The 23,879-nt window shown below is 42.2% G+C and overlaps 2 protein-coding genes across 7 annotated transcripts in view; both read left to right on the top strand.

Annotated features, from left to right (window-relative positions):
- Positions 1 to 2,230, top strand: part of RIPK2 (receptor interacting serine/threonine kinase 2) — a 32,944-nt gene extending 30,714 nt beyond the window's left edge. Inside the window, exon 11 of the mRNA XM_006266696.4 lies at positions 61 to 2,230. Within this exon, the coding sequence (XP_006266758.1) occupies positions 61 to 413 (353 nt within the window). The 3' untranslated portion in view covers positions 414 to 2,230. The remainder of the gene's footprint in view (positions 1 to 60) is intronic.
- A 5,869-nt stretch (positions 2,231 to 8,099) lies between these two features.
- LOC102573237 (Y+L amino acid transporter 2) overlaps positions 8,100 to 23,879 on the top strand; it is a 56,251-nt gene continuing 40,471 nt past the window's right edge. For 3 of the 6 annotated variants that reach the window (XR_009460682.1, XR_009460680.1, XR_009460681.1), the window contains exons 1-4: positions 8,102 to 8,214; positions 8,933 to 9,038; positions 16,307 to 16,827; positions 20,505 to 20,630. Coding sequence is in view for 3 of the 6 variants with exons in the window: in XM_019486710.2 (XP_019342255.1) it covers positions 16,323 to 16,827; positions 20,505 to 20,630 (631 nt within the window). In the remaining 3 variants the exon portion in view is untranslated. Of the gene's footprint in view, positions 8,215 to 8,932; positions 9,039 to 16,306; positions 16,828 to 20,504; positions 20,631 to 23,879 lie in introns of all 6 variants that reach the window. The other 3 variants (XM_019486710.2, XM_019486685.2, XM_006266691.3) reach the window with 3 other exon arrangements.

Genomic DNA, 23,879 nt, shown 5'->3' with positions numbered 1-23,879 from the left:
TAAATTGAATTAAATAGCTGTTGCATGAGTTTGACTTATTTTCTTTTTTCTAAACTTCAGATTTTGCTCTAGAACACATGCAACAGGATGTGGCCCACCACTGGATCCTAAGTAAAAGAGAAGAGATAGTTAACCAAATGACTGAAGCCTGTCTGAATCAGTCCCTGGATGCCCTCGTATCAAGGGATTTAATCATGAAAGAAGACTATGAACTTATCAGCACAAAACCTACAAGGACATCAAAAGTCCGGCAACTGCTCGATACCACTGACAGCCAAGGAGAGGAATCTGCCAGAATTATAATTCAGAAGTTGAAAGACAATAAACAGATGGGCCTTCAGCCTTACCCAGACTTATCATCTACAGCCAAGACTTCATCTTTAAATGTTTTTTGTCGTTATAAAGCCATGTAAATGGTTTTCTTACAAATAGTGTTCCTGTTTTTAACCATGACTTTGTCTGTATTACTTTGGTCTTTATTGCACTTTCATAAAATGTGGTAAATGAAAGTATTAGAAGCATAATTGAGGTTATATTTTAAAGTAAAAAAACGAATCAGTTTCAGAGCAGCTGGGAAGCAAAATGTTTGCCACTTCCTCATCCAAGATCCATAAGTATTTTGTTATATATAAGAAGAGAAAATACCCCTCATTCCCTATTCTAAATAATTCTTCTGTTTATAAATATCCTCTTTTAAGTAGAAACTGTCTCTAAACTTACAGGAATGCTGCTCACTCACTGTAGAGATAGGATTGATATAAAGGAAGAACTGTAGAATTGTACAAATACTCATTTTAGTGTAACTTATTTTCACATTAACCTCATGGGTAGTTCTATTCCTCATCCAAAATACACAAAGGCTGCAAAAACCATATGTGTCCATGTCACAGGCTGGCTGGCTGTCTCTTTACAGGGCCTTGTGCCTGACCTCACCAGAGCTAGATCAGCAGCTGAGAATTAGATGGCCTTATTTGGTTTTTTGACTCATCTGTGAAAGAGATAAAGGGAGAGAGAGACGGACAGAGTTCTTCTAGCCTTAACCTTTATATAACTGAAGGGTCTGTGAAACTTGGGGAAAACGTAAAAGGAACTTAGTGCATTAGGAGAAAGGAGGCCTTTAGTACATTAGGAGAAAGGAGATGTCAGGTGGGTCAGAGTTCTCTGTTAAAAGGAAACGCCAGATATAAACTAGGGCCTAGGCAGATAGAAAATAATGGGAAAGCTATAGGAACAGAGTTATTTTCTGCAGAGGGATCTTGAAAGATTTCAGAGACTGACATTTTTGCAGAAGCGGTGAGAACTGGGAAAAACCCAAGAATGGGCATTGAAGCTCAAGTCCAGGGAGGGCATTGGGAGGGAGATTTGTTTGTATTTTGGCTGTGTTTTAGTGTTTGATATGCTTAGAGCATCACCAGCTAACTCTTCTTACCTCAGCAGCCTAACATAAATAGATCTATAATACCGGGTCTGATCCACCAACCTTTTAATTCCATTAGTTTTTTTATTAACTAAAAGTTATTGCATAAAGGTCAAACACACTGTCTGGTGGGGTAGCAGTACACAGTAATGACCATGATCTCCCTTGGCTAGCAAGCACAGGTGCTGCAGAGCCAATACACTGACCTCCTTGGAAGTAGGTGTGGGGCGAGGTATTATTCACACTCATGTAGTGACCTCCTTTGGGGAGTATAAATATCAGCATAGAAATACCTGTGTTCACTCTTCTTTATCTTTGAGGGATATGTCTTATACAGTGAAAAGCAGCTGCTTTTTTCTTAATCTGCTTTAGAAAATGAAATACAGTGCAAGTAATTTCAGAAAATGTATATTCTGGAATAAAGTATGTCTAAAGTGACATTTTACAGAAAGAAGCTCAGTTTCTTAGGTTGTGTATGGAATGCTTTTAGCACCAAATATAATTTTGCATTGGAAAATCCCAGCACAAAAGGATAAGAATCATCCTAAGAAATTACTATATTTGTCACAAAAGGCAAGTGAAGGGTCCAAATGACTGGGATTTGAAAATCTGGAAGGAGTTTGTTTACTTTGAGTTTTAAAAAGTGCGAATGGGTTGCTTACATATTTGAACATAGTTTTAGTTTTTGTCTTAACTTATTTTTATGGACTCGATCACCAGAATATAATGTTTAACTTGTATGCAAAGTTTTTACAGGCTACTATATAAATTTGAAACACATTTTTGCAGTAAATCATTTTTTTTGCATTTCAACCTTGTTTTTCTGTGTTTTCCATCTCTGTTCAGAATGTTTATAGTCGTGCAGTATGTTGGTGCAGTTGTGCAGTATGTGGTGCTGCAAACAAGTTTGTAGCACCACATACCACACAATCTGGTGTTCTCTGTGCTGCAAGGGCACACTGCCTGAGCATGCAGTGCTCCTTTTTTTTTTTTTTTTTCCCCCAGCAGTTTTTTTTTTATTTACCCCTGGATATCCAGGAGTCCAAAAAAAAAAAAACCTGCAGGAAAAAAATGAAGCATGCACCGCTGAAAAGTGGAGCTGGGCTGTCTGGAACTGCGGTGCTATGTTCTTTCTTCTTTCATTGAGATCTCTGAAGCTGAAAAAAGGAACAAGTAATGGGGGGGGAAAGGGTTTGTATAGTTTACTCTGCAATGTGGAAACTATGTTATTAATTTAAAAAAAAGTCAGGGAAAGAAAAATTTCAGAAAATTGTTATTAAGCTTCTGCTATAACAACCTCCCATGAGAATCTATTCCCATTAGCAGACACTGTTTCTTTGGCCCCTTGCTACAGGTTACATTTATGCCACAATTAATATGTTAATTACAGCATAGATGGCAAGGGTGCTACACATGCACCTAATTTAAGGCACCATAAAATTGCATACAACTTAATATGTAAAAGTTCTACATATTATCATGACCCTGGGCTCCCCCTGCACTAGCAAGTAGAAAGGGCACACTGTGGCATGGCTGGAGATGCAACTTTTGGAATCGGGGATCAGATACTATGGCACCTTTAGATAAAATTTCAGATGCATTTAACAATGCCCATTCATGCAATTTACTAAATACATTGAAGAAATCTTGTATCATTTGAGAAGGCAGGACTGGCAACTTGAGATATAACTGTTAAAAAAAGGGAAGTAATTAGGAATTGGAAAGCAAAAGCAACATTGTTTGTCTTATACAGTCAAATAAGGTTTTCTAGATGTGTATTGCTCCAATGTATCTGAAGCAACCGCTTATGAAACATAGGTACTAGAAAAAAAGCTCCTGCCTATGGGGGGGGGCTGGACTTGATCTTACGAGATCCCTTTCAACCCCTACTGTGTATGAAATCTATGAAAGTACAGTTTCAGATCCCAGTTGTGCCCTTTATTTTCCCAATGTAGAGTTGAGCAATAGCGCCCCAGGTCTGTTTTGCCAAGCAATCATTTGGAAGAAGCATGTGTATTTAGAACTAGGCATGTGTTTAAGTGCTTTGCTAGTTAAGGTCTTAACTTCTATGATTAATTGTGATCTAATTTCTCTTGGAATAATATATCCATTCCCAGTATCTTAAAAAAAATCCCTGACAACAAGCCTGTGTCCATTTTTTTTTTTTTTTTTTTTTTTTTTTTGCCATAGGCACGTGATCAACAATGTTTTTATCTAAATAGATACACTTTGGAGCATTATAGAGTTGGCAGTTGATAATGAGTAACATTCATGGGAGAGGGAGCGAGTTTGTAGGTCTGCTTTTAAGGATTTAGGGCTGTTTATCTGGTTCATTGGCTTTGTTGAAAAGAAATAAAATGAAAGAAGAATCTTTAGAAATAGACTTAGGGACAAGGGGGTCAGCCCTGGCAGCTTTGGGAGGAGTCTCACTGCAGGATATTGGTAGAAAGATGAGCAAACTTTTAACTCTGTCTTAATACATGGAAATGACAGGCAGAGGATCTAGGACTGTATATATTCATGTAGTCAAAAGCCTGATAGTACTTAACGGCATGGGGGGAGGATGAAGATGGTGATATAGTTCTTTCCTGTCTTACTCCAAAATTATCCTGAAGCAATCTGACTTAAAGTAGGATTTTAATACTTAGTAATGCTTTATTGCCATGTACTTATTCCCCACCCATCATCAGGATGTCACTTTTCATGTGGAGGCTGATAGCTGATACTTCATGATCAATAACCACCTTGTTGGGGTCATCTGACGCCAGCAGTCTTTCCTGTCCATGGCAGGGAGGCTGGTACTGATGATTTTGTAAGGTCCCTTCCAGCCCCTAACGTCCATGAATCTATGAGCATGTATTTCCCAGTTTCTGACAGCACTCTACTTGTAAAAGGTTTAGGGAAGTGAGGAATGCATCTGCTGTGCCTTGGGGATAGGTTCTAGCACTTGCTCTGTCTGGTGCTACAGCGTGTGTCGCATGGGACGGTAAACTTCAGTTCAGGCTGGACAGAAGGTTAAACTTCAGTTCAGCCCCCTGCCTCCCTTACTCCCCCAACCCCCTGCTCACTGTTTTGCCAGTCAAGAACTGAAAAAGAAACAACTACTGGTATGAGCCCAGGGGATGGGACTATAAAGGCGCTGAGAAACAGTTTGGCAGGTACAGTTTTAAATTCAGATTGGCTCTCCCTGAGAGGCAACAGACTGCAAGGTGTTTGAGGCTAGGAAAGTACTTAGCACAGATGGGGCGCCACCATGGTCTCTGCAAACAAGGGTCATTTCAAATGAGGATTTTAAAACATACTTTTGCCCCCCCCTAAATCAGCGCTGGATCTGTAAAGGAACTGGAGCTGCTTGGTAACAATTTATGTATAGGATGTGATCTGGTTATGGGAATGTTTACTGGATGAATCTAGTGGCTTGGCTTAATTGGGAGATCTGAGGAATTAAAGAGGATAAGCCACAGCAGGCAAGCATTTAAGAGCTGATAGAGGTATCTAAAGGCCTAGGGATGCACAAAGGAGTAAGAGCTCTAGGAAATACAAAAGGTCAGCAGTGAAGAGAGGAACTTGTCCTTCAGACACCCATTTCAGTTCCATTTGGCAGGCCCCAAGCCTAGTAAGTCTTTAAGAGGTGTGTAGTGTGGTTTTGAAGCCCTTTTCTTCTAAATGCTCAATTCTGCTGGGTAAGCGTGGCTGACACGGCCTGTCCCACAACTACCATTGCAGCATCTCAGCCCAAGCATAGTGAAAGCAGGAGACATGAGACCCTGGAGCTGCACTCAGAGAGACCAGAGGGAGGTCAGAAGTAACCAGCAGCAGTCAGTTGGATTTACCGTTTGGAACGACTGCTTTTAAACCTACAGCAAGATTCCACAGGTCATGCCGGCCTGCACTGCGCAGCGGAGGAAGATGAGGCGATCCCTCTCTAAACGTATGTCTGCCCCTGGGGACGTATTTTGGACATCTTGTAAACGTAGCTTTCCAGTATATTTTTCATTCAGTTCTTAAATTAAAAACCATGAAAAGCCAGGAATATGTACCCTAGCATTTTAGTCTCCCCTCCTTCTCTTTCTAGGAACAAGTCCTTCTGAAGTTGAAGGGCTAAACAGAACTAGTTAGCATCCAGGGATTTTCCTGAATAAAGATCTGAAAGACCTTTTAATCTTAACTGCTCCTGGGCCAAACCTTGATATCCTTACCTGGGCAAACTGCTGTTGAATTCAATGAGAACTTGGTATTTAAAAAAACCAGGACACTAGCACACCAGGCATTCCTGCACGGGTCACTCAGATGGTTCAGTTGAAAGTAAGCTTTGACTGAGTGGACAAGGCCTAATTCTGCATATAGTAATTTTGTAAAAGTGCTCAGAGACTGTCCCCAGGCATAGACAGGGACATGTGGGAACCTGTACTGGTTAACTGGGGATCCCCAAATTACCTTGCTCTTCTCTATTTTTAAAGGGTTGGCACTGGTGCAGCCACACCACTAGCTGAGTAGGGGTTAGCATGTGTGGACGAGACTTCAGCACACAAAATCTTGTGTGCTGAATAGCTATAATAATAATGTTCTTTAGGGTTAGGGGTTAGCTTATTAAGGCCAACATTATTCTGTTCTTCATCTCAGAATAGGTGAAAGCATTCTACAGCTATTGCAGTCGAAGAATTGGATTATAGGTAAGAGTTGCACAAGCCAGCAAAAAATGAATAAAAAATATCTATATAGTATTAATGAACACCTATTCAGGGGTTGGCAACCTTTCAGTAACAGTAGGCCAAATTAATACAGCTCTGTCTTCTCAAACCAAAGGGAGCAGCTAAGGGAGGTAGCCACTAGATGGCACGTATTTGCACAAATGTGTTTGGTGGACAATATGGCTTTGCCTGATAGATCCAGCCTGCAGGCCGCAGGTTGTCAATCCCTGACCTATGTAGTTATCACCTTCTCCCTAATACACATTTTCCTCATTGGTGTTAGGGTGGAGAAACAAATAAAATGTGTGACCTAAATACAGTGTTGCACAAATCCTATCCCCCTTTCTCAGACCATTTTAATGTGAATTTCTTGTTCTTTAACAAAGTCATGAACAATTACTTAAGATGCTTACAAAATAGGCAGCATTACAGCTCTTTCCAAAAATCTCAGTTCTGTGCGTCTAAGTGAGGGTCTGATTACTGCTACATGGAATTTCAAGTGTGTGGGTGGGGAAGGGCTTTTTACATTCCTTTTGTGGTTTTTGTTTTCTCAGTGTTGACCAAATCACTTTTCTTTGTAGATTTGTGAGTAGTCTAAACTGCTGCCTGGGTTGGACTAATGCAACATAAATATAGGAGGTTTTGTGGGGTTTCACTTTTTAAAATTGTTTTGTAAGGGTAAGAAATAATTTACCCTGCAACTCATACTGAAGACAAATGGTGGGCAAATTTTGAGTGCTAGTATGCATGTTTGAAATAATCTTATAATACTCATAATATGTTCATAAATGCTAAACACTTGTATGAGAAAAGATTTCTTATAATAAAGAGCTCTCTAACCTAGCACACAGTCAAACAAGATCCGGTGGCTGGAAGTTGAAACAGGCATTCAGTCTGGAAGTAAATGCAAAACTGAACTGAGAAAATAGCTAAACATTCAATCAAGTTTAAAGGCCTGATTCTTAGTTATGCTAGTCTGTTTACACAGCTCTGGCAAAATGAAAAGTTAACAGTTTTGCTCATTAAGGAATAATACAAGATGGGGGTTGATTTTTTTTATAGAGAACAAACATGCCTGCAAAACAATTTTGTTGCCAAAAAAACTCTTGATATACTGTAGCATATGCTACCACAGACGTGTGTAACTGAAGATACTGTCAGCTACAGTTGTGCAACCCGTACAAGTCTCCACACTATCATTAGCAAACTTTAAAAAAACTTAGTGAATAGAAACTGGCAGTTCATTAGCTTGAAGAGTATTTGTTTAAAAAGACTGGCATGTGCTGATTTCCTTTAAGCTTGCTTTTAAGTAGTACAACCATTGCAATGTCACATTTGTTATAAACTTGCTCCAACCTGAATAGTATTTTCTTTGAGAAATATGCCATAATATATCATAAGAAACTTGTTTTTCATGAGAATATTTTCAAAAGAAAAAAACTCAGGAGCATCACCAGCTTTGTTGAATACAATGTTGTTACTATTTGTAATGTAATATAATACAAGGTGACTACACACCAACTGCTGAAACCTCCTTAGCCTGACGAAGGGTTTTTGAACCCGAAAACTTGCTTAATAACTATTCTCCAGCTATTCGGGTTGGTCTAATAAAAGATATCAAATTCACCCAAGGAACCTTGTCTGCAAGATGACTATCATGCTTTGTGTGTTAGTGGTTTAATGAGGCTGTGGAGGTATGAGTAAAAATAGCCACATTTTAATTCAAGTACTTTATTGTTCTACTCAGATTAGCTGCATTCCTATTAATCCCCATTATCAGTTGCTTTGACTCAGTCCAGTGGCCAAAGACACTTGATCTGCTTTATCAGCTCCTTCCAAATGCCCTTTGACTTCCAAGTACAGACTTTTCACCCTCCCATTGGCCTCCCAGTAAGTTGGTTCATCATAAGAAACAAGGATACTAAGTTAGTGCTCTTGCACTCATTAACTTACCATTCTGCTCAGCAGACAATATTTTCAGGATGTTTCCTTGTTTGGCCTTTTTGGCTAGATCTTGTACCTTGCTTCATTGCGGCCCTTGTTTTCCATGAGCACTTTATAAAGAGGCCGCTATTGAACTACAGAAGACAAATCTGAGCCCCCTAGGTAAGTGTGTTCTTGCTTTACTTACTTTAAAATCTTAGCTGAAACAAAAGCAGGCACAACTAAAACAAGAGGTGCACAGATGCTTAGAGTGGTTTAAAGTAGTTTAACAATTGTTAGAATCGATAAGGTGGACCAGTGAAAAGTAACAGGAATATGAATATGAATACATAGTAAAGAGGAAGCTGTATTTTTAATAACCCGTTTCATTCTGCCAGCTAGCATACCAAGTACTCAGGGGATTAGCCTCTCTCTCCACCCTCACAGTAAGCAGAAGTTTTTATCTGGCCCTTCCATGCCTTTTCCACTAACACATTGTTTCGGAAAGCTCACTGGGATCATTTTCAGTGAAGAAGACAAGAATAGATACTATTACATTTGTTTTAAAGATGTTCTTTTTGTCACCTTTGGACAATATCCTTGTTTTCCACAACCTGTGAAGCAAGGAATTCAAAAACAACTTTCAATCAGCAGAGCATTCTCAGCAATAACAGGGCATCTGATCTTTACACTGCCTGCCCCTGCATGCTGATAACCTGGGTTGTTTGGAGGAATCGCATGCCAGAAGTCTTGGATCCTCTCTCCTGCTGGCTGTTGTTGATTTTAGTAACAAAAATAGCGGCTGAAGGCAAGGCTAAACTGAACCTGAGAAAAAGGGGGAGGGGGCAGAGAGCGAGAGAGGTCTGTTTGTATTTATATCCCTTACAATCTTGTCAACCAGATGCATACTTATATAGAAGCAGACGGAAGTTAGATGGGTCGTGGCTCAGTTCTTTAATTTATAGATGCCTTTACCCTAAAGGAAGGAGTACATCGACTGTATATTGGTAAGTTTCTACTTTTCCTTCTCTACTTTTTCTTCCTTTTTTACAAAAACAATTTTTCTTTGTTCTTCATGGCCTGTTTATGGTAGTGACAATAAAGAAGGGATAGAGCATATAATGTAATATTTAAAAAATGTAGCCTTTTAAGCCTAGCATTCATGTAGGAAAACATTAAGCATTATGTTGTGGCATATTTTTAAAAGTATAACCCTTCCTACCTGTGGTAAATTTCCTACCAAATAGGTAGGTGTTCCCTTTAGAAGAGAGCTGTTTTCCTAGCTGAAATTTAGTTTGTGTATAGCTTTTTCCCAGTGCATAATCTTGTTTTGTTTGCCTGTCTTGTGGTCAGCAGTGATCATGCTATGAATGTTTCATTTAGAGCTGTAGCTCATGCTCCCTGGTAATGTTTAAAAGTATGACCTGCCCAGTAGGATTTTGACAACCATGAGAGACCTTTGGCTTATCCAATGTCAGTTTGTATTTCCTACCAAACATAAGTATATCTATGCATGCCTTAAAGATGTTTCTGTGTTTTTAAATCATAATCTGCTCTGTTGGACTTAGAGACATTGTGATGGCCTTAAAATAGCTTTCTAAACCTACTAAACAACCATTGGGGAAATGGGTTTTATATCATTTTCTTTCTATTTGGAACTGGAAAGCATTTGTTGGCATCAGCTCTGTTGGCAACTTCATGGGTGATGCAGCAGAAGTCTCTGATTTGGGATGTTTAATGGTGGACAGCCAAACATACCTATTAAGCTAAAGGCATCTTTTTTTTTAAAAAAAAGAAATTATTTTAGATGATATAAAAATGAGAATAAACATGTTATCAGCTCTTCAGCTTTTTCAGGTCTGACCTTCCAAGGTACTCTTTGCCCTCAGCTTCCACTGAAATCAGTAGTGGCTCAGGGTGTCAGCACAGCATGGGAAGTACTCTACATCCTTGGTTGCCTTAGATGAGGACTGTCCAGTTGGCAGCCTTCAGGCTGCATGCAGCCTGGGAGGAGTTACATTGCAGCTCCCATCAAGCCACCTCTCCCCGCATCAGTCCAGCTGTTAGGGCCCCAGAGTCGCCAGGCTCCCCTCCCTCCTCATGTTGCTGTTGCCTATCCCTGCCCCAGGGAGGTGTGGCATGGCACAGGCAGCTGAGGGTGAAACCAGGGCTGCACAGGTGCACAGTGCAGTAGTAGGTGGGAAGCACACCTTTGCAGGTGTGTGGCATCATGGGAAATGTCCACATAGCATGCAGCCTGGGGGAAATAGTGCTGCACTCTTGTGTGGTCCATGTGGCCTGCAGAGCACGTAGCCACCAACTTAGATGTTGGACAGCACTGCCTTACATTCCACCCTCCATTAAAATCAGGAATTTCAAGCAGCCCTAAGGAAAGAAGCAGCTAACTTCCACTGAACCCAGTTATCTCACACCCCTTTGAAAATCTCAGTCAAAATGACAACTTGCAATGTCACACTTCCCTGACCAACCGCTATTTGATCACTTGGCACAGGTTGACTGTGTCCCCTTGTTCATGTGACCAGACTTTGGAATAGACTCCCTGAGGGGGTGGTGCAGGCACCTACCCTGGAGATCTTCAAAAGGAGACTGGATGCACACCTTGCTGGGGTTATTTGACCCCTGCAGTCTTTCCTGCCCAGAGCGGGGGGGGTTGGACCTGATGATTTCATGAGGTCCCTTCCATCCCTAAACTTTTGTGAATCTGTAAAGCTATTATTTATTATTACGAAGTGCCCAGACCTATGGTAAATGCTTTGAATATCCCTGCCCTAAAGAGTTTATAAACCAAAGGCCAAATCCTACTCCACTGAGTTGCCTAAATGAAGTCCCTGAAAATCCATTGACACATCTATATTTGTAATACACTGCCATCTTGGCCTTAAATGAAGTCACAGCAGAAAGGAAGATGACCCACCCACCTTTTCCATTAATAGTTTTCCAGGGACTCAAGCATGATGAAATATGTTTGTGCTTAGACACCTAATAGGTGGAAAAGGATGTCCCTTACTGGGGACCTTCTGTCCCGTATTGTCTTCTGTCTTTAATTAGCAAGGTTCCCTTCTCTGTCTCTCTCTTGCATAACAAAGCACTTTGATTTATAGTCTGTAGTGAATGCTGTCTTGAAAAGCATCTTGTTACCAGTCAAGCAGATTGTGATACAGAGGGGTTTTACAAATCCTTTTCAGACAGCATCCTATATAACAGGGCTGTCAAACATACAGCCCTTGGGCTGAATTTGGCCTGCAGAGCCACTCTTAGCCCAGTGGATTACTGGCAAGTTAGGGAATTTGGGGCTGTGGCCAGCTGGGGGTGGGACCTGCTGAAGAATCTGGGGTCCCACTGAATATGGCCCTCAGTGGCAGAGGAGTGAGTGAGCGCTGTGTTGAGGGCTTCTTGGCCTGCAGTCACTTGGCACTACAGCCACTGCCACTTGTGTCAACCCTGCCACAACAAGCAGCTCCTTGCCCTGCCACCACCAGTGCCTCCACCTCATTGCCATTGATTCCACCCTAGATACTGCTTGGCCTGCAAGCAGAGCCATCCCTTGGGTAGGGCGAATCAGGGCAAACGCCCCAGGCCCCATGCTTTGGGGGGCCTCCACGGAGCTGGGCAGAGCAGCTGCGACCCCTCCCACGGGGCCCGCCTGGAGCTGGCAGCTCAGCCCCATACCATAGAAGAAGTGTCTGACTGCTCACCACACGCCTCCGGCTTCATGTTCACTGAAGAGTGGCTCATCCAGGGTGCATGGGATCTTCCTGGCCCTGGGCACCAAATTTCATTGCTATGGCACTCCCGTGCCCTGCCTTTGTGGGGGTCCCATGGCCCCCCACTGCACTTTGTGCAGTATTAAACTGGCCCCACACAGGCTGATTTGCCCCAGGCCGCACACCCTGCTAGGGTCAGCTCTGTCTGCAGGTCAGGCCCGAGAGAAGCCCCATGGTCTGGATCCAGTCCAGGGCACAGAGTGAGTTTGACACCTCTGCTATTCAGTATGTAGAAGAGAAAGTCCAATGCATTTGAGGCCATCGTTCCATCAGCGTGGACCCACTCTGTTCTGCTTCCTAAAGTCCTAGAAGAGAGTGAACCATGTGTGAAAATGAAGTGACTGAGGCTCTGAGGGAGATATTGGTTGGCCAAGAGAAATACTAAAGGAAATGGTAGGGTTTGTGATTCCATCTGGTGTTTGCCTCTTTCCAGAGCCATGTAGTTTTGCGGAGGGTTTTTGGACCATCCATCCAACCTTACAAACCAGGTAGGGGCTTATATACCTACAGCAGATAGAAATACAGGACAATTGAGGTGGCCCAGATGTTTAATATGGCTTTTATTTCAAGCCACTTCTCCAATCAGTTGTGTAAAACCACTGATGAGCTCCAGCTGATCAGAGAAGCAGCCTCTTTTGAAGCAAAAGCTGGATCCAGTTGGGGTATGTTGGTGCTAATTAAGTGGATTGCAGAGCCACCTGGTTATGAATTATCTGGGTCCTTCTGTATCTGCACATACAGCTTTGAGACTTAAAGCTGAACTTCTGCAGTGTGGCTAGTTTACAAGAGTACTCCTAAGCTTTAGAGCAGAATACTAGTGCCTGTATGCATTAAACTAATGCATGAATTTCAGCAAATGACCTCTGTCTTGGGGAAACAATACTGGCTTCTTATCTGCTGAATGATGCAGTTTAAACTCCTGGTTCTAGTACTATAAATCCCTTTAAATTCTATATTGCTGCTTTCCCTGTGAACAGTTTTGATAGCTGAGGCACTCCCCCCATCTATTCCTACACAGGTAGTTTTGAGAACTGTTGAAAAGATGTAACCCAGGCACCGTTCCCTGGGTTGCCATAAACCCAGGCACCGTTGTTGCCTCAAACATCTGCCTTTTTGTCAAACATCTGCTTAGTCCAGGGGTGGGCAAAATACAGTCCACAGGCCAGATCTGGCCCATGGATGGACTTTGTCCAGCCCGCCCTAGGCCCCTCAGCCCCTCAGTACCACCTGACACAGGTACTGTCCAGCCTGTGGTGCATCCCACTGGGTAAGCTCTGCAGCTGAATTGCATTTCTAGGCAGCCCAGGTGGCAGCAGCTCCTTCCAGCTGCTGCCACTGCTGGCCCCAGCCCTATGGTACTGGCGGGGGACCACCTGCACAGCCCTGAGTCTGCCTCACCTCACGCTTGTTACAGACCACCCACCCATGCCTAGCAGTGGCGATGGCAGTGATGGCTGGGCAGAAGCTGCTGCTAGGAAAAGCAGCCACCTTCCCCTCACCACTGCTGGGCCCTTCTTGCTGCAGTCACCCAGAGCCCACACCCAGGATGCTCTGTGCCTCCCCTCCACTGCCACTACTGCCCTGCTGGGCAGCCCAGAGGCAGCTGTGATGGTGGCGAAGGAGAGCTGCAGGGCAGCCCACGTGTGGGCTCCAGGCAGCTGCAGCAAGAAGGACCCAGCAGCAGCAAGTGGTGGACACTTTTCCCCTGTATCTAGCAACAGCTTCTGCCCAGCTGCCACCACTACTGCTGCTGCTCAGCATGGGCATGTGGTCTGAAGTAGGCGCAGAGCAGGCTGAGGTTAGGGCTGCGCGCACAGGGTCCAGCTGGTCCAGAGTTCATCCGTTCCATCCAGTGTGAGTCTGGAGTGCACGTGGGGTGGGCCAGGGTTGGGGGTGTTGCTGTGCACTCAGCTGCTGCTGGGTGCTGGTTATGGTGGCAGGGAAGGGCCGCAGGGTGCGTGGGCTCTGGGCCGTTGGTGGGGGGTGATAACTGGCCTGTGACAGCTCCCCAGAACTGTCTATGTGGCCCATGGACCCAAATAATTGCCTGCCCCTGGCTTAGTCCATAACTATAACTGAGTTGCTCTAGGTAGGGCTCATAGCATACTGAAGTATCCCAGCTTTTTCTCATTGATCAGCAGCTGAAAGCTAGGTCTTAGCCATCGCCAAGTTTTAATTATTTGGACTAAAATGTTTCATCTTTCAGACCTGGAGTAAGGGTTTTTGGGTTGTTTTTTTTTTTAAACCCCATCATAGTTCTATATTAAAAAACTTTGAGAAGCTGTAGTACCAGGTGAACTAGATCAGGAACTTGAAATTCAGCTGAATACACTATAACCTCATAAATCCGGATATCAAAAATCCTGAATGCTTGAAAATCCAGCACTTTGTAAAAATACAATACATTGGGGACTAGCAACGGCTGGTCCCAGAGCAGCGGAAGGGAAACTTGCATGCAGTGGCTGTCGTTGCAATCCACCACCCTGTGGTGCTGCTCTGCATGCAGCCACTGCTGCATGACCAGCTGCTGCTCTGGTTTAAAAAATCTGGAATTTTTAAATTTCTGGCAGGTGTTCAGTCCCAAACATGCCAGATTTATGAGTTTATACTGTATTAAACTAAGCTAGGAAGTATGTGACTTATCTAGGAAAACCCCACCAAATTTGATCAAATTCCATCCTTCAAAATTGTCAGTAGAAATTAGTAAGCACTTCCCAGTTAAATTCCCAAAGGAACCAGGTCACAACTTTAATTCTGGAATTTCCTGAAACATATGCTTAATCTTGAATCTTAATAATATTTTATGAATATTGGGAAGACGGTTGTACATAATATACATACTGAGTGTTAGTTCTTTCTGTCATGAACAATTTAATCTGCCCAAATGCCACAATGATGGTAGTGTCTGTTTTTATATAATTATCACAGTTAGATAACAATCAATGCCAATGCCATTCACCAACATTAAGATAAATCAGTTTATATTAGAATTATAAAGTTTTGGGCGTAGCAACCATCTGTTAGCATGTTGTCTATCACAGTGCAGCTTCAGCCTATCACAGTGCAGCTTCAGCCTAAATTTTCCTAAGTGCCACAGAAAAATTATTAGTATAGAATCACCTTAGAAGCCTCAAATAGCATTGTGCCCCAGTTATGCTAACCATTGTATAAATACAATTTAATGGCCATCAAGACTTGTTGTGCTGTATTTATATTTTCTTGGTCTTTTTAAATTTGATGCGGTTTGTTCCACTGTTGGCAAACTCTAATAGAGAGCCAATGGCTCTTGAAGATGATGTTAGTAGTGTTATATTCTGTCACTTGAGGCATCCAAAATTTATAGCATTGGACAGTGTTTAAATTTTTCCAACTTTCTAAGTCCAAGTTATTCACTTTAAATGGTATTTAGCTACCTCACAACTACTTATTACATAAGGTAAAAGTTTGACTCCTCCTGGTTGCAAGCGAGGACTAAGACTGAGGATGTTCTGGGGTAGAGAGAAAGCACTGGCCATGGATAGAGTGGTGGTAGGGTGGAAGGCAAGTAATATGTGACATTTAAGTTCTTTACAAACATGTGTCTTTTTGGACTCTGCCACATAAAGAGTTCCAGGAACACACTGTTCAAAATGCAGTCCATGCACATGTTAGTGTCTCTTATGCAGAAGGATTGCAAGATTAATAGCTAAACGGGATGTGTTACTCATTGCTACAGGAACCTCACTTCTAAGAACAGCTAAAATCTTTAACACTTCAAACTCTTTTTAAAATCCCTGAATTAACCTGAATTAACTACCCCTTCAGCTCAATTTTCAGTTCATCTTCCTTTTCCCCCTCTCACTCGTCTTCTTACTTCTCCCTTCGATGACCTCCCTTTCTGTTTTATTACCTTTATAATAGCACTATCTAGATTTATAACATTTCCAATCCATCTGTGTCTTTTCTATCTTGTTCTCTACTGTGGGTTGTAGACAGGTATGTTTTGAGAGAGGCAGGAAAGCTAAACAAAGTTTTTATGGAGTGGTGTAAGCTAAAAGGTATCTGTGGTACTTTAGCTGTATTAAAACGTTGTTTTTTCTTGACAATCTGGTATTTCTTCCTTCATTCTGATAATCTGGATGTTACACTTAGTGTAGGTTTATAGTACTGTATAAAATATTTAATAAGAGGTAAGCTCAGAGTGCATGAAAGGTTCAAGATGCATAGTCGGAGACAATAAACTCACATAATCATCCATTAATTAGAAAATGGACAGGACTTTTTCATTCCCAGTGTGCTATATCCTGGCATAGAAGACAACAGGGTGAGAGAGTAGTTCAGTTTATATGTTCATTCATTCTTTGTTACCGATAAGTACCAATCACAATGAAGGATTTTGTGCTGCCAACACCTATTTACCATGAATTTAAAGAGGCATTTGATTCATCATGTACATTTCCTCCCTTTTGCAATATGCACTACAAAAATGATCACTGTCCTGTTCTTTTCAGGTAATGATAAGTGAAAATGACAGGCCGCTGGACTGTATGCTGCAATAAAAAGACCATCTCCAAGAATGGAATGCCTGAAATGGACAATGTGGCAGAAAACATGGAAGGAAAAATGAAGATGAAGCAAGAAATTACTTTGCTGAATGGTGTCTCTTTGATAGTAGGGAACATGATTGGCTCTGGAATCTTTGTTTCACCCAAAGGTGTTCTAATGTACAGTGGTTCCTATGGACTCTCACTAGTCCTTTGGGCTATTGGTGGGATCTTTTCATTGTTTGGAGCTTTATGTTATGCTGAATTGGGAACATCCATTGTGAAGTCAGGGGCTAGTTTTGCCTATATACTGGAGGCTTTTGGTGCTTTTATAGCTTTTATCAGACTATGGTCTTCCCTGCTAATTATTGAACCAACAACACAGGCAGTAATAGCAATTACATTTGCTAATTACATCGTTCAACCAGTATTTCCATCCTGTGAACCACCATATGACGCAGTCAGGTTGATTGCAGCTGCTTGCATCTGTAAGTAAAGTTGTGATTCCTAAAAATAATTGAATTGCAGGTGATCATGAAAGTTTTTCAGATGTTTACTTCCCAATCCTTTCTGTGAATATAATAGATTTCTACAAAGGATAAATTTACAAGAGGTTATTCTTTTGCTTTGGGGATAATATTGCTTTGGGATTAGAGGTGTACAGTATTTTGATGGAGAGAAACTACAATTGCTAAGAGGCCACCTTATTTTAGTGTGGATCACAGGCCTGATCCAAAACCCAATTAAAGCCAATGGAAAAACTCCTATTGATCTCAATGGCCTTCTATTGAGATCTCAAATATCCAAATATTCACAAATATATCAGCGACTGCTTGTCAGAACTTGGAGTGAAAATGAACAAAGCATTGCACTTTGATTCCTTCCCTTTGCCCCCCTCAAAAAAAGAAAGAAAGAATTAAATGTAAAAATAAAATAGAAATAAAAACTGCAAGCAAAATATTGAGCCCGGAAAATTGGGAAGTGTCCAACTATGGACTTTATGGTTGTTATGGATTTTATACTTTAGATTTGTCCTTAGTTCACATGTATTTGTCAAGATTAGCGATGTGTGTTCTACTCCAGGGATATGCAGCTGCAGAATTGTGTCCAGTTTGGGACACTACACTTCAAGAAAGATGTGGAAACAATGAAACCACATGAGAGTTAAAAACATATATATTAGAGGTCTAGAAAGGTGGAAGGAAAAGTTGCAAGAGCTGAACTGGGATTATTTAGTGGAGAGGAGAGAAAGGAGGGATTTATTAAGAGTCTTCAAATGAAAAACGTCCTTATAAAGAATATGGTGATTTGTTTTTATATATCTACAGGGAAGAGTACAAACTATAATAGGCTTGAATTGCAACCAGGGAAAATTAACATAGACATTAAAAAGAGCTTTCTAATTATGTATGTGGTTAAGCACTGGAATGGAAAAAAAAAACTATAAAGATGGTGAATTCTATTACTGGAAGACGTTAGGTGCAGGTTAGACAAAGATTTGTCCTGGAACATTTAGACAAGAAAGATCTTGCCTCAAGCAGGGTGTTAAACTAGGTGGCTATTTGAATTCCCTTCAAGACCTATTTTCCCGTGATTCTGTGGACACTAATCCATGAGGCAAAACAAAAAGAATTATCAAATGCCACCTAGTAAATTAACAGGAGTAGTATTTTCATGTGATTATATACCGGGGATTCTGCGAGAATCTCTTCTATGCTTTTTATATAAATATTATTTATATTTCCCATTCACCCTACCGAGGTGGACAAGAAGTTCACTTCTGAACAACACAGGCCATGAATTTAAACTGAGCTCATCAATAGTCTTTAACATTAAGAACTTTTATCCAGTAACATTCAAATATACTTGATTAACTTACGTAAGGATTCGATTACATCTTGCTTGGATGGGGCCATAGGATAGACTAAACTCAAATCCAAGACAAGGTTCCCCCCACAACATGGGGAAAAGAAACTCATCTTGGAGTCATATTCACATACAGAAGCTTCTTCAAGAGTACATTTTTACTTTTGTCTTGGCATTTTTGCTGCATTCCTTATGAAGCGCAGTTGCTAGGTCTGTAATATTTTGTTTGCTGTAAGCTAGTTTTCCCTGAGCTGCTGGCAGCTGGTAGGCATGTTTCCATGCAATAAATGATCTGCTTCACCACAAACCAAGTCTATAATTGGCACGGCTGGCCGAGTTTATTGCGTGTAATGATGAATAGCTTATTATGATGATAATTTAGTAGTCACAAGTATTCAAACTCTGTAAGTGCTAAAAAATGTTAGCAGAAATAATGATCCCATTGATATAATTGGCATTGAGCCACTTCAGCAAAGAGAGCTTGTTTGGGACTGAGGGGCAAATATTGAATGCAATTTACTGGGATATCCATGCCAAAATCTTATTATTTTGACTTTAAGAATTCTTAACAGCTCAAGCACTACACACAGTTGTGCTTTGTAGTGTTTAAAACATCATTCTTACAATTGATAATTCATCATGACTGATTGCCTAAAGGTACATGTTAGACTTAAAAGTGTACAATGTAAAATAAATGTTTAATGACCAACCTAGTATACATATAGTGGTTGTTACTTTATACCCCTACCCTTAAAAATCAGGAATGCTATAAATTACCAGCTTCTAGAAAATGAAATCCTACTTTACTGTACATTCTACATTTGTTAAGTCAGGATTTATAGCAATCATTCAAATAGCAAAGACCTTTAAGATTATGTCCTAATCTGATATTTGTCTTGGAGCAATTCATTGTAAGAGCTAATGTGTTTGTAGACCAAAATCTGGAGTCATTGCCTCATTATTCCAATCACTTGCTAGTGTGTAATTCCAGTGTGAAAAGCAGTGGTGAATCTGGCCATAATCCTGCAAACATTCATGTTCATGTTTCACTATACTGCCAGAAACCACAGTTAAATTAAAGGGGTCTGCTTCTGAGCATGAACTGTAGCCACTCTGTAAATGTTTATAAAAATGGGATCTAACAAATAGATGCTAGCTTTATTACACTTCCTAAAGTGAAATGCAGTTTAGATTGTAGTAGTTTTCCTTCCATTTTGAAACTAAAATAAGGTATGGATTATAGACAAGATAAAATCCTGAAAAACTAGTGCATAGTTCGAATGTGTCTCATTGTTCCATGACCAGGGCAAAGAATAAGGTAATTCACCCCTTGAGATAGAGCAGCTGCTCCCTTCTGCACACTTAATGGGGCTTGACTCAATAAGGGACTCAGGCACCTCCAAGTGAGGTGCACAGTGTTTAACTTTTATGTGCCTGGTCCTCTGAATGGAGTCCAGAGCCCAGAGTTGGCCATGTGAGCTTCATTACAGTGAAAGGGGAGACCTGTGTGATTCAAAAGAGATTTGGAACGGGACCCCCTCAGGGTATCCTCGTTGCTTGAATCATTTAAAAATAAATTAAGTGCTGGAGAGAATAGCATAGGGAAAAACTGTGCTTTGGCAAGGACAGATTGGATGAGCTAATGGATAATCCATCTGATAAATGCTCATTCACACCTCCAGAGTGTGAGCTCAGCATGACAGCCAGCTTGGACTGGAGAGAGGATTGTCTGGTCTGGGAGTGCTGTAATGACTAACACATGGCAATAGGACAGGTGAGAGGTAGGCTTCCCAATGAAGGATGTGCATTTATCTCTTTCCATCAGAAATTCCTAGGCACTAAATAGTAGAGCTGAGTGGAGAATGGCAGTTTTGTTTTTTGGCAGCTTTCATGACTTCAAGATTTGATTTCATTCTATATCTGCCCTACAAAGGATGGTGCTGTAGGCTGGATGGGGAGTGTATCTGTAGTCTCATGTTTAGAACGTTGACCTGGGATAGAAAAGCTCCAGCTCGGCATGATAAAGAGCAGAATTTTTCAGATCACATCACCTATGTCCCAGGCCAGTGCCCTGTTAGGCTAAAGAATGTTACTTTCTTTTCACCTGCACCCAACCCATAAACGTTTCATCTTTCAGGAAATAGCTTTTGATGAGTCCAGATAATTCTGAAATGTAGATGTCTCACCTGCAGATGAAACTCTAATTTCATTTCTTGAAATAGGTACAATTTATTGAAAGACAATTTATGTGGTGCATAACTCACAGCAATCATCTTGTCTGTATTTGTTTTCTCAATAGGTTCAATAACATTTATTAACTGTGTCAATGTGAAATGGGGAACCAGAGTACAGGATCTTTTCACATACGCAAAAATTCTGGCCCTTATTGTAATCATAGCTGTTGGTCTTTACAAAATCTCTCAAGGTAAGAATTTACTAAATTTTACATGAATTCCTAAAACTTGAGCAAGATCTGAGGCATGACAAAAGTATCAGAATCCATAGTTTAATATATGTTATATCACTATGAAAGAACTGTCAGCTTTCTAAAAGAGATGTGACAGCTATATTGAAATATAGGCTCTTGAGGCTAAAGCCTGTTTCACTTTACCTGCCTAAATAGCAACTACCCAGCAAGGTATGTGATTTTTTGGGGCATTGGTGGGAATTTTGGTTTCTGTTGAATTTTGGATTGTGGTATGTAAGCTGCTGTGGATATAGTGAAGAAGTGCAAGCATGCTGCTGAACATGCTCAGTAGGGTTACACTCTGGCCAGACAGATATGTGGCACCATACATGATGTGTAAAGATGCATAAACCCCTAAAAATGAAGTATGCTGAGCACCCCCTCCATTGCTCCCCTTGAAGCTGTCTCTCCAGGAAGCCAAGAAAGGGAGATATTCAGGGCCAGAAGCAAAGTTGTGTGATGTAGTGAGAGAGCTGCTAACCAAGGATGGAGCCCTTGGTTCTATCATAGATCCTTGCTCCTACTAAGGTGGAAACTTTTACGCTGCACAACTCTCCATCCATTTTATTCAGCGGCTATTAAATGCAAAATGCAATGGTTCAGCTTCTAGGAGAGGGATGCAGAAGGGGCCTGACCTGGTTTGGTGCCTAGGGTACTCTGCTGGAAAGCAGGTAATACCAGTTGAAATCTCTTCTGGTTGAAGAGGGTCCCCCACTTCCTTGAGTGAATGCCTTTACTTCTTGGCTGTTGAGTTAAAACATGTATGGGCCCTCCTCCTTCTCTTCCTCTTCCTCCTCCTCTTCCTTGTTTCTGGCAGGTACCTGATTTTATTGTACCTGAAGACAAAATAGAAGTCAAAAATGTGTTTAAGTGCCAAAAAACAGCACTTAGATAGTTGTGTAACTGCCATTAGGTGGATAAATAAAATGGAGTTCTGTCATTGGGGTCTAATTGCTCTCCCTGGCTGTGCGAAGCTTCAGACAGAGCTTCGGATCTGGAGAAGCTTCAGATGCTTCAGGGTCCAAAGCAGCACGTCCCGGTCAAAGCACTGGCCTCGTTAGGATTCCCGAAGCACATCGGATCTGCCTCGGAGATCCAGCGATAGGGTATAATGGGGAAACAATAAAATATTTATAAATGTGTTGCTTTTTGTCCAATTTGGATGGCATTTTCCGAACTGGTAGATGCTGTAGGGAGCATGAAGCTTGCCAGGTTTCAAGAAGATTGGTGCAGGGGTTTGGGGGAAACTGCACCCCAAATTCTTGAAAGCAAAACTCCTGTCATGTGTATGTGTTATACCACAGGGAGGTCAAAACTGCAGGGGTGGTCACTCTTACTGGGGCCACAAAGCCTGCTACGTTTCAAGAAGATCGGCACAGGGGTTTGGGGGGAACTGCCCTCAAGCTGTGGACAAGCAAAACTTGTGACATGGGTGATACTGCGTGTGTTAAGGTGCAGCAGCGTGACAGCTACACGGTCGGTGGACCCTGCTGAGGCCATGACGCCTGCCAGCTGTCGAGGAGATCAGTGTGGGGGGGGGGGGAGGGGTCTGGGGCCCTGCACCCCTAGCTGCTGACAAACAAAACTCGTGCCATGGGTGCTTGTGCAACTGTGTCTGTGTCTTGTCTTGGGGTGTGGGAGACACTACTGCAGGCCTGGCTGTGAAGCTACTGTGTTACCAGTTACCAATCAATCATGATTCACTCAGGGACCAGCTCAAGACACAGGACCTAGCTAATGTTGCCAGTTAATTGCCATCAATTTGCACCTACAACACCAGACTAAGGAGAGGAAAGAATCAATGAAGACAATCAAATGCCCCCAGATAGAGATGGATACAGTTGCGCAAGCACCCTTGGCAGGAGTTTTGTTTGTCAGCAGCTAGGGGTGCAGGGCCCCAAAACCCAGAACCCCTGCACCCATCTCCTCAACAGCTGGCAGGCATCGTGGCTGCAGCAGGGTCCACCATCCCTGCAGCTGTCACCCCGCTGAGCCTTAATACACACAGTGTCAGCCATGTCACAAGTTTTGCTTGTCTGCAGCTTGAGGGGCAGTTCCTCCCAAACCACTGCACTGATCTTCTTGAACCTTGGCAGGCTTGTGGTCTCAGTAAGAGCTACCACTCCTGCAGTTTTGACCCCCCTGTGGTGTAACACATAGACGTAACAGGAGTTTTGCTTTCAAGAATTTGGGGTACAGTTCCCCCCAAACCCCTGCACTGATCTTCTTGAAACTTGGCAGGTTTCATGCTCTCAGCAGAGGCTACCACCCCTGCATGTTTCATTCAAATCAGACAAAAAGCAACAAAGTTATAGATATTTAATTGATTCCCCATTATACCCTATGGCTAGATCTCCAAGGCAGCTCTGAAGCTTCAGAGCTGCTTCAGCTGGATCAAGGCAGAAACCCAGTCCGGAGCTCCGGATAGGATCCCTGGCATCCAAAGCGGCCGGATCGGATCGCGGCCGACTCGCACAGGCCTAGCATCCAGACAAGCATAAATGTTTGGTTCTCAGGGACAAGTAGCAGTGGCACAAGGTGCAGTGCCACTACTAGTCTCTGGGGAATGCCCATGCCACATGTGCTTTGGCATGTGGCAAGTTACCCTGGGGGCAGTAGGGAAGGCTGGGGCCAGCACTGGGCTAGCCCCAGCAGCCTTACCTGCAGTCTTGGGGGTCTCCTGGGGCTGCAGCAGTGGCAATTCTGCAGCACAGAGCCTGGCCGGCAGCCAAAGTGTGACTCTGGGCAGCCGAGCTCTGCTTCTGAGTAGTGCACGCTGCCTATATGTGCACTGCTCTGCTTTTTTTTTCTGTGGGTTTTTTTTTACCCCAAGATATCTAGGGGTCAAAAAAATCCACAGAAATAAAAAGCGGAGAAAAAATGGAGAAAAAGCAGAGCAGCACATGTACAGGCAGTGTGCCTTTGCAGTGCGGAGAACATCTAAATGTGCAATATGTGGTGCTGCAGACATGTTTGCAGTGTCACATACCATACGGCTGTCCTCATCTGGCTGCGGCTCCTGTGTTCAGCACTGAACTTCCTGCTGCATTCCTGGACTGCTACTGGGACTTAAAATAGCTAATATAAAGATTGCTCTAGTCAATCCAGGTTGTAGTCTCATCCAGAAACACAAAACAAACCAAATAAACATAAGATTTCCTCTCACACTACAACCCAGAGTGTAACTACTACACCCTGGATGCATTT

This window comes from Alligator mississippiensis, chromosome 3, assembly GCF_030867095.1.
Source record: "Alligator mississippiensis isolate rAllMis1 chromosome 3, rAllMis1, whole genome shotgun sequence".
Lineage (NCBI taxonomy): Eukaryota > Metazoa > Chordata > Crocodylia > Alligatoridae > Alligator > Alligator mississippiensis.
The sequence above is the reverse complement of the archived record's forward strand: the minus strand, read 5'-3'. Positions and strand labels throughout refer to the sequence as shown.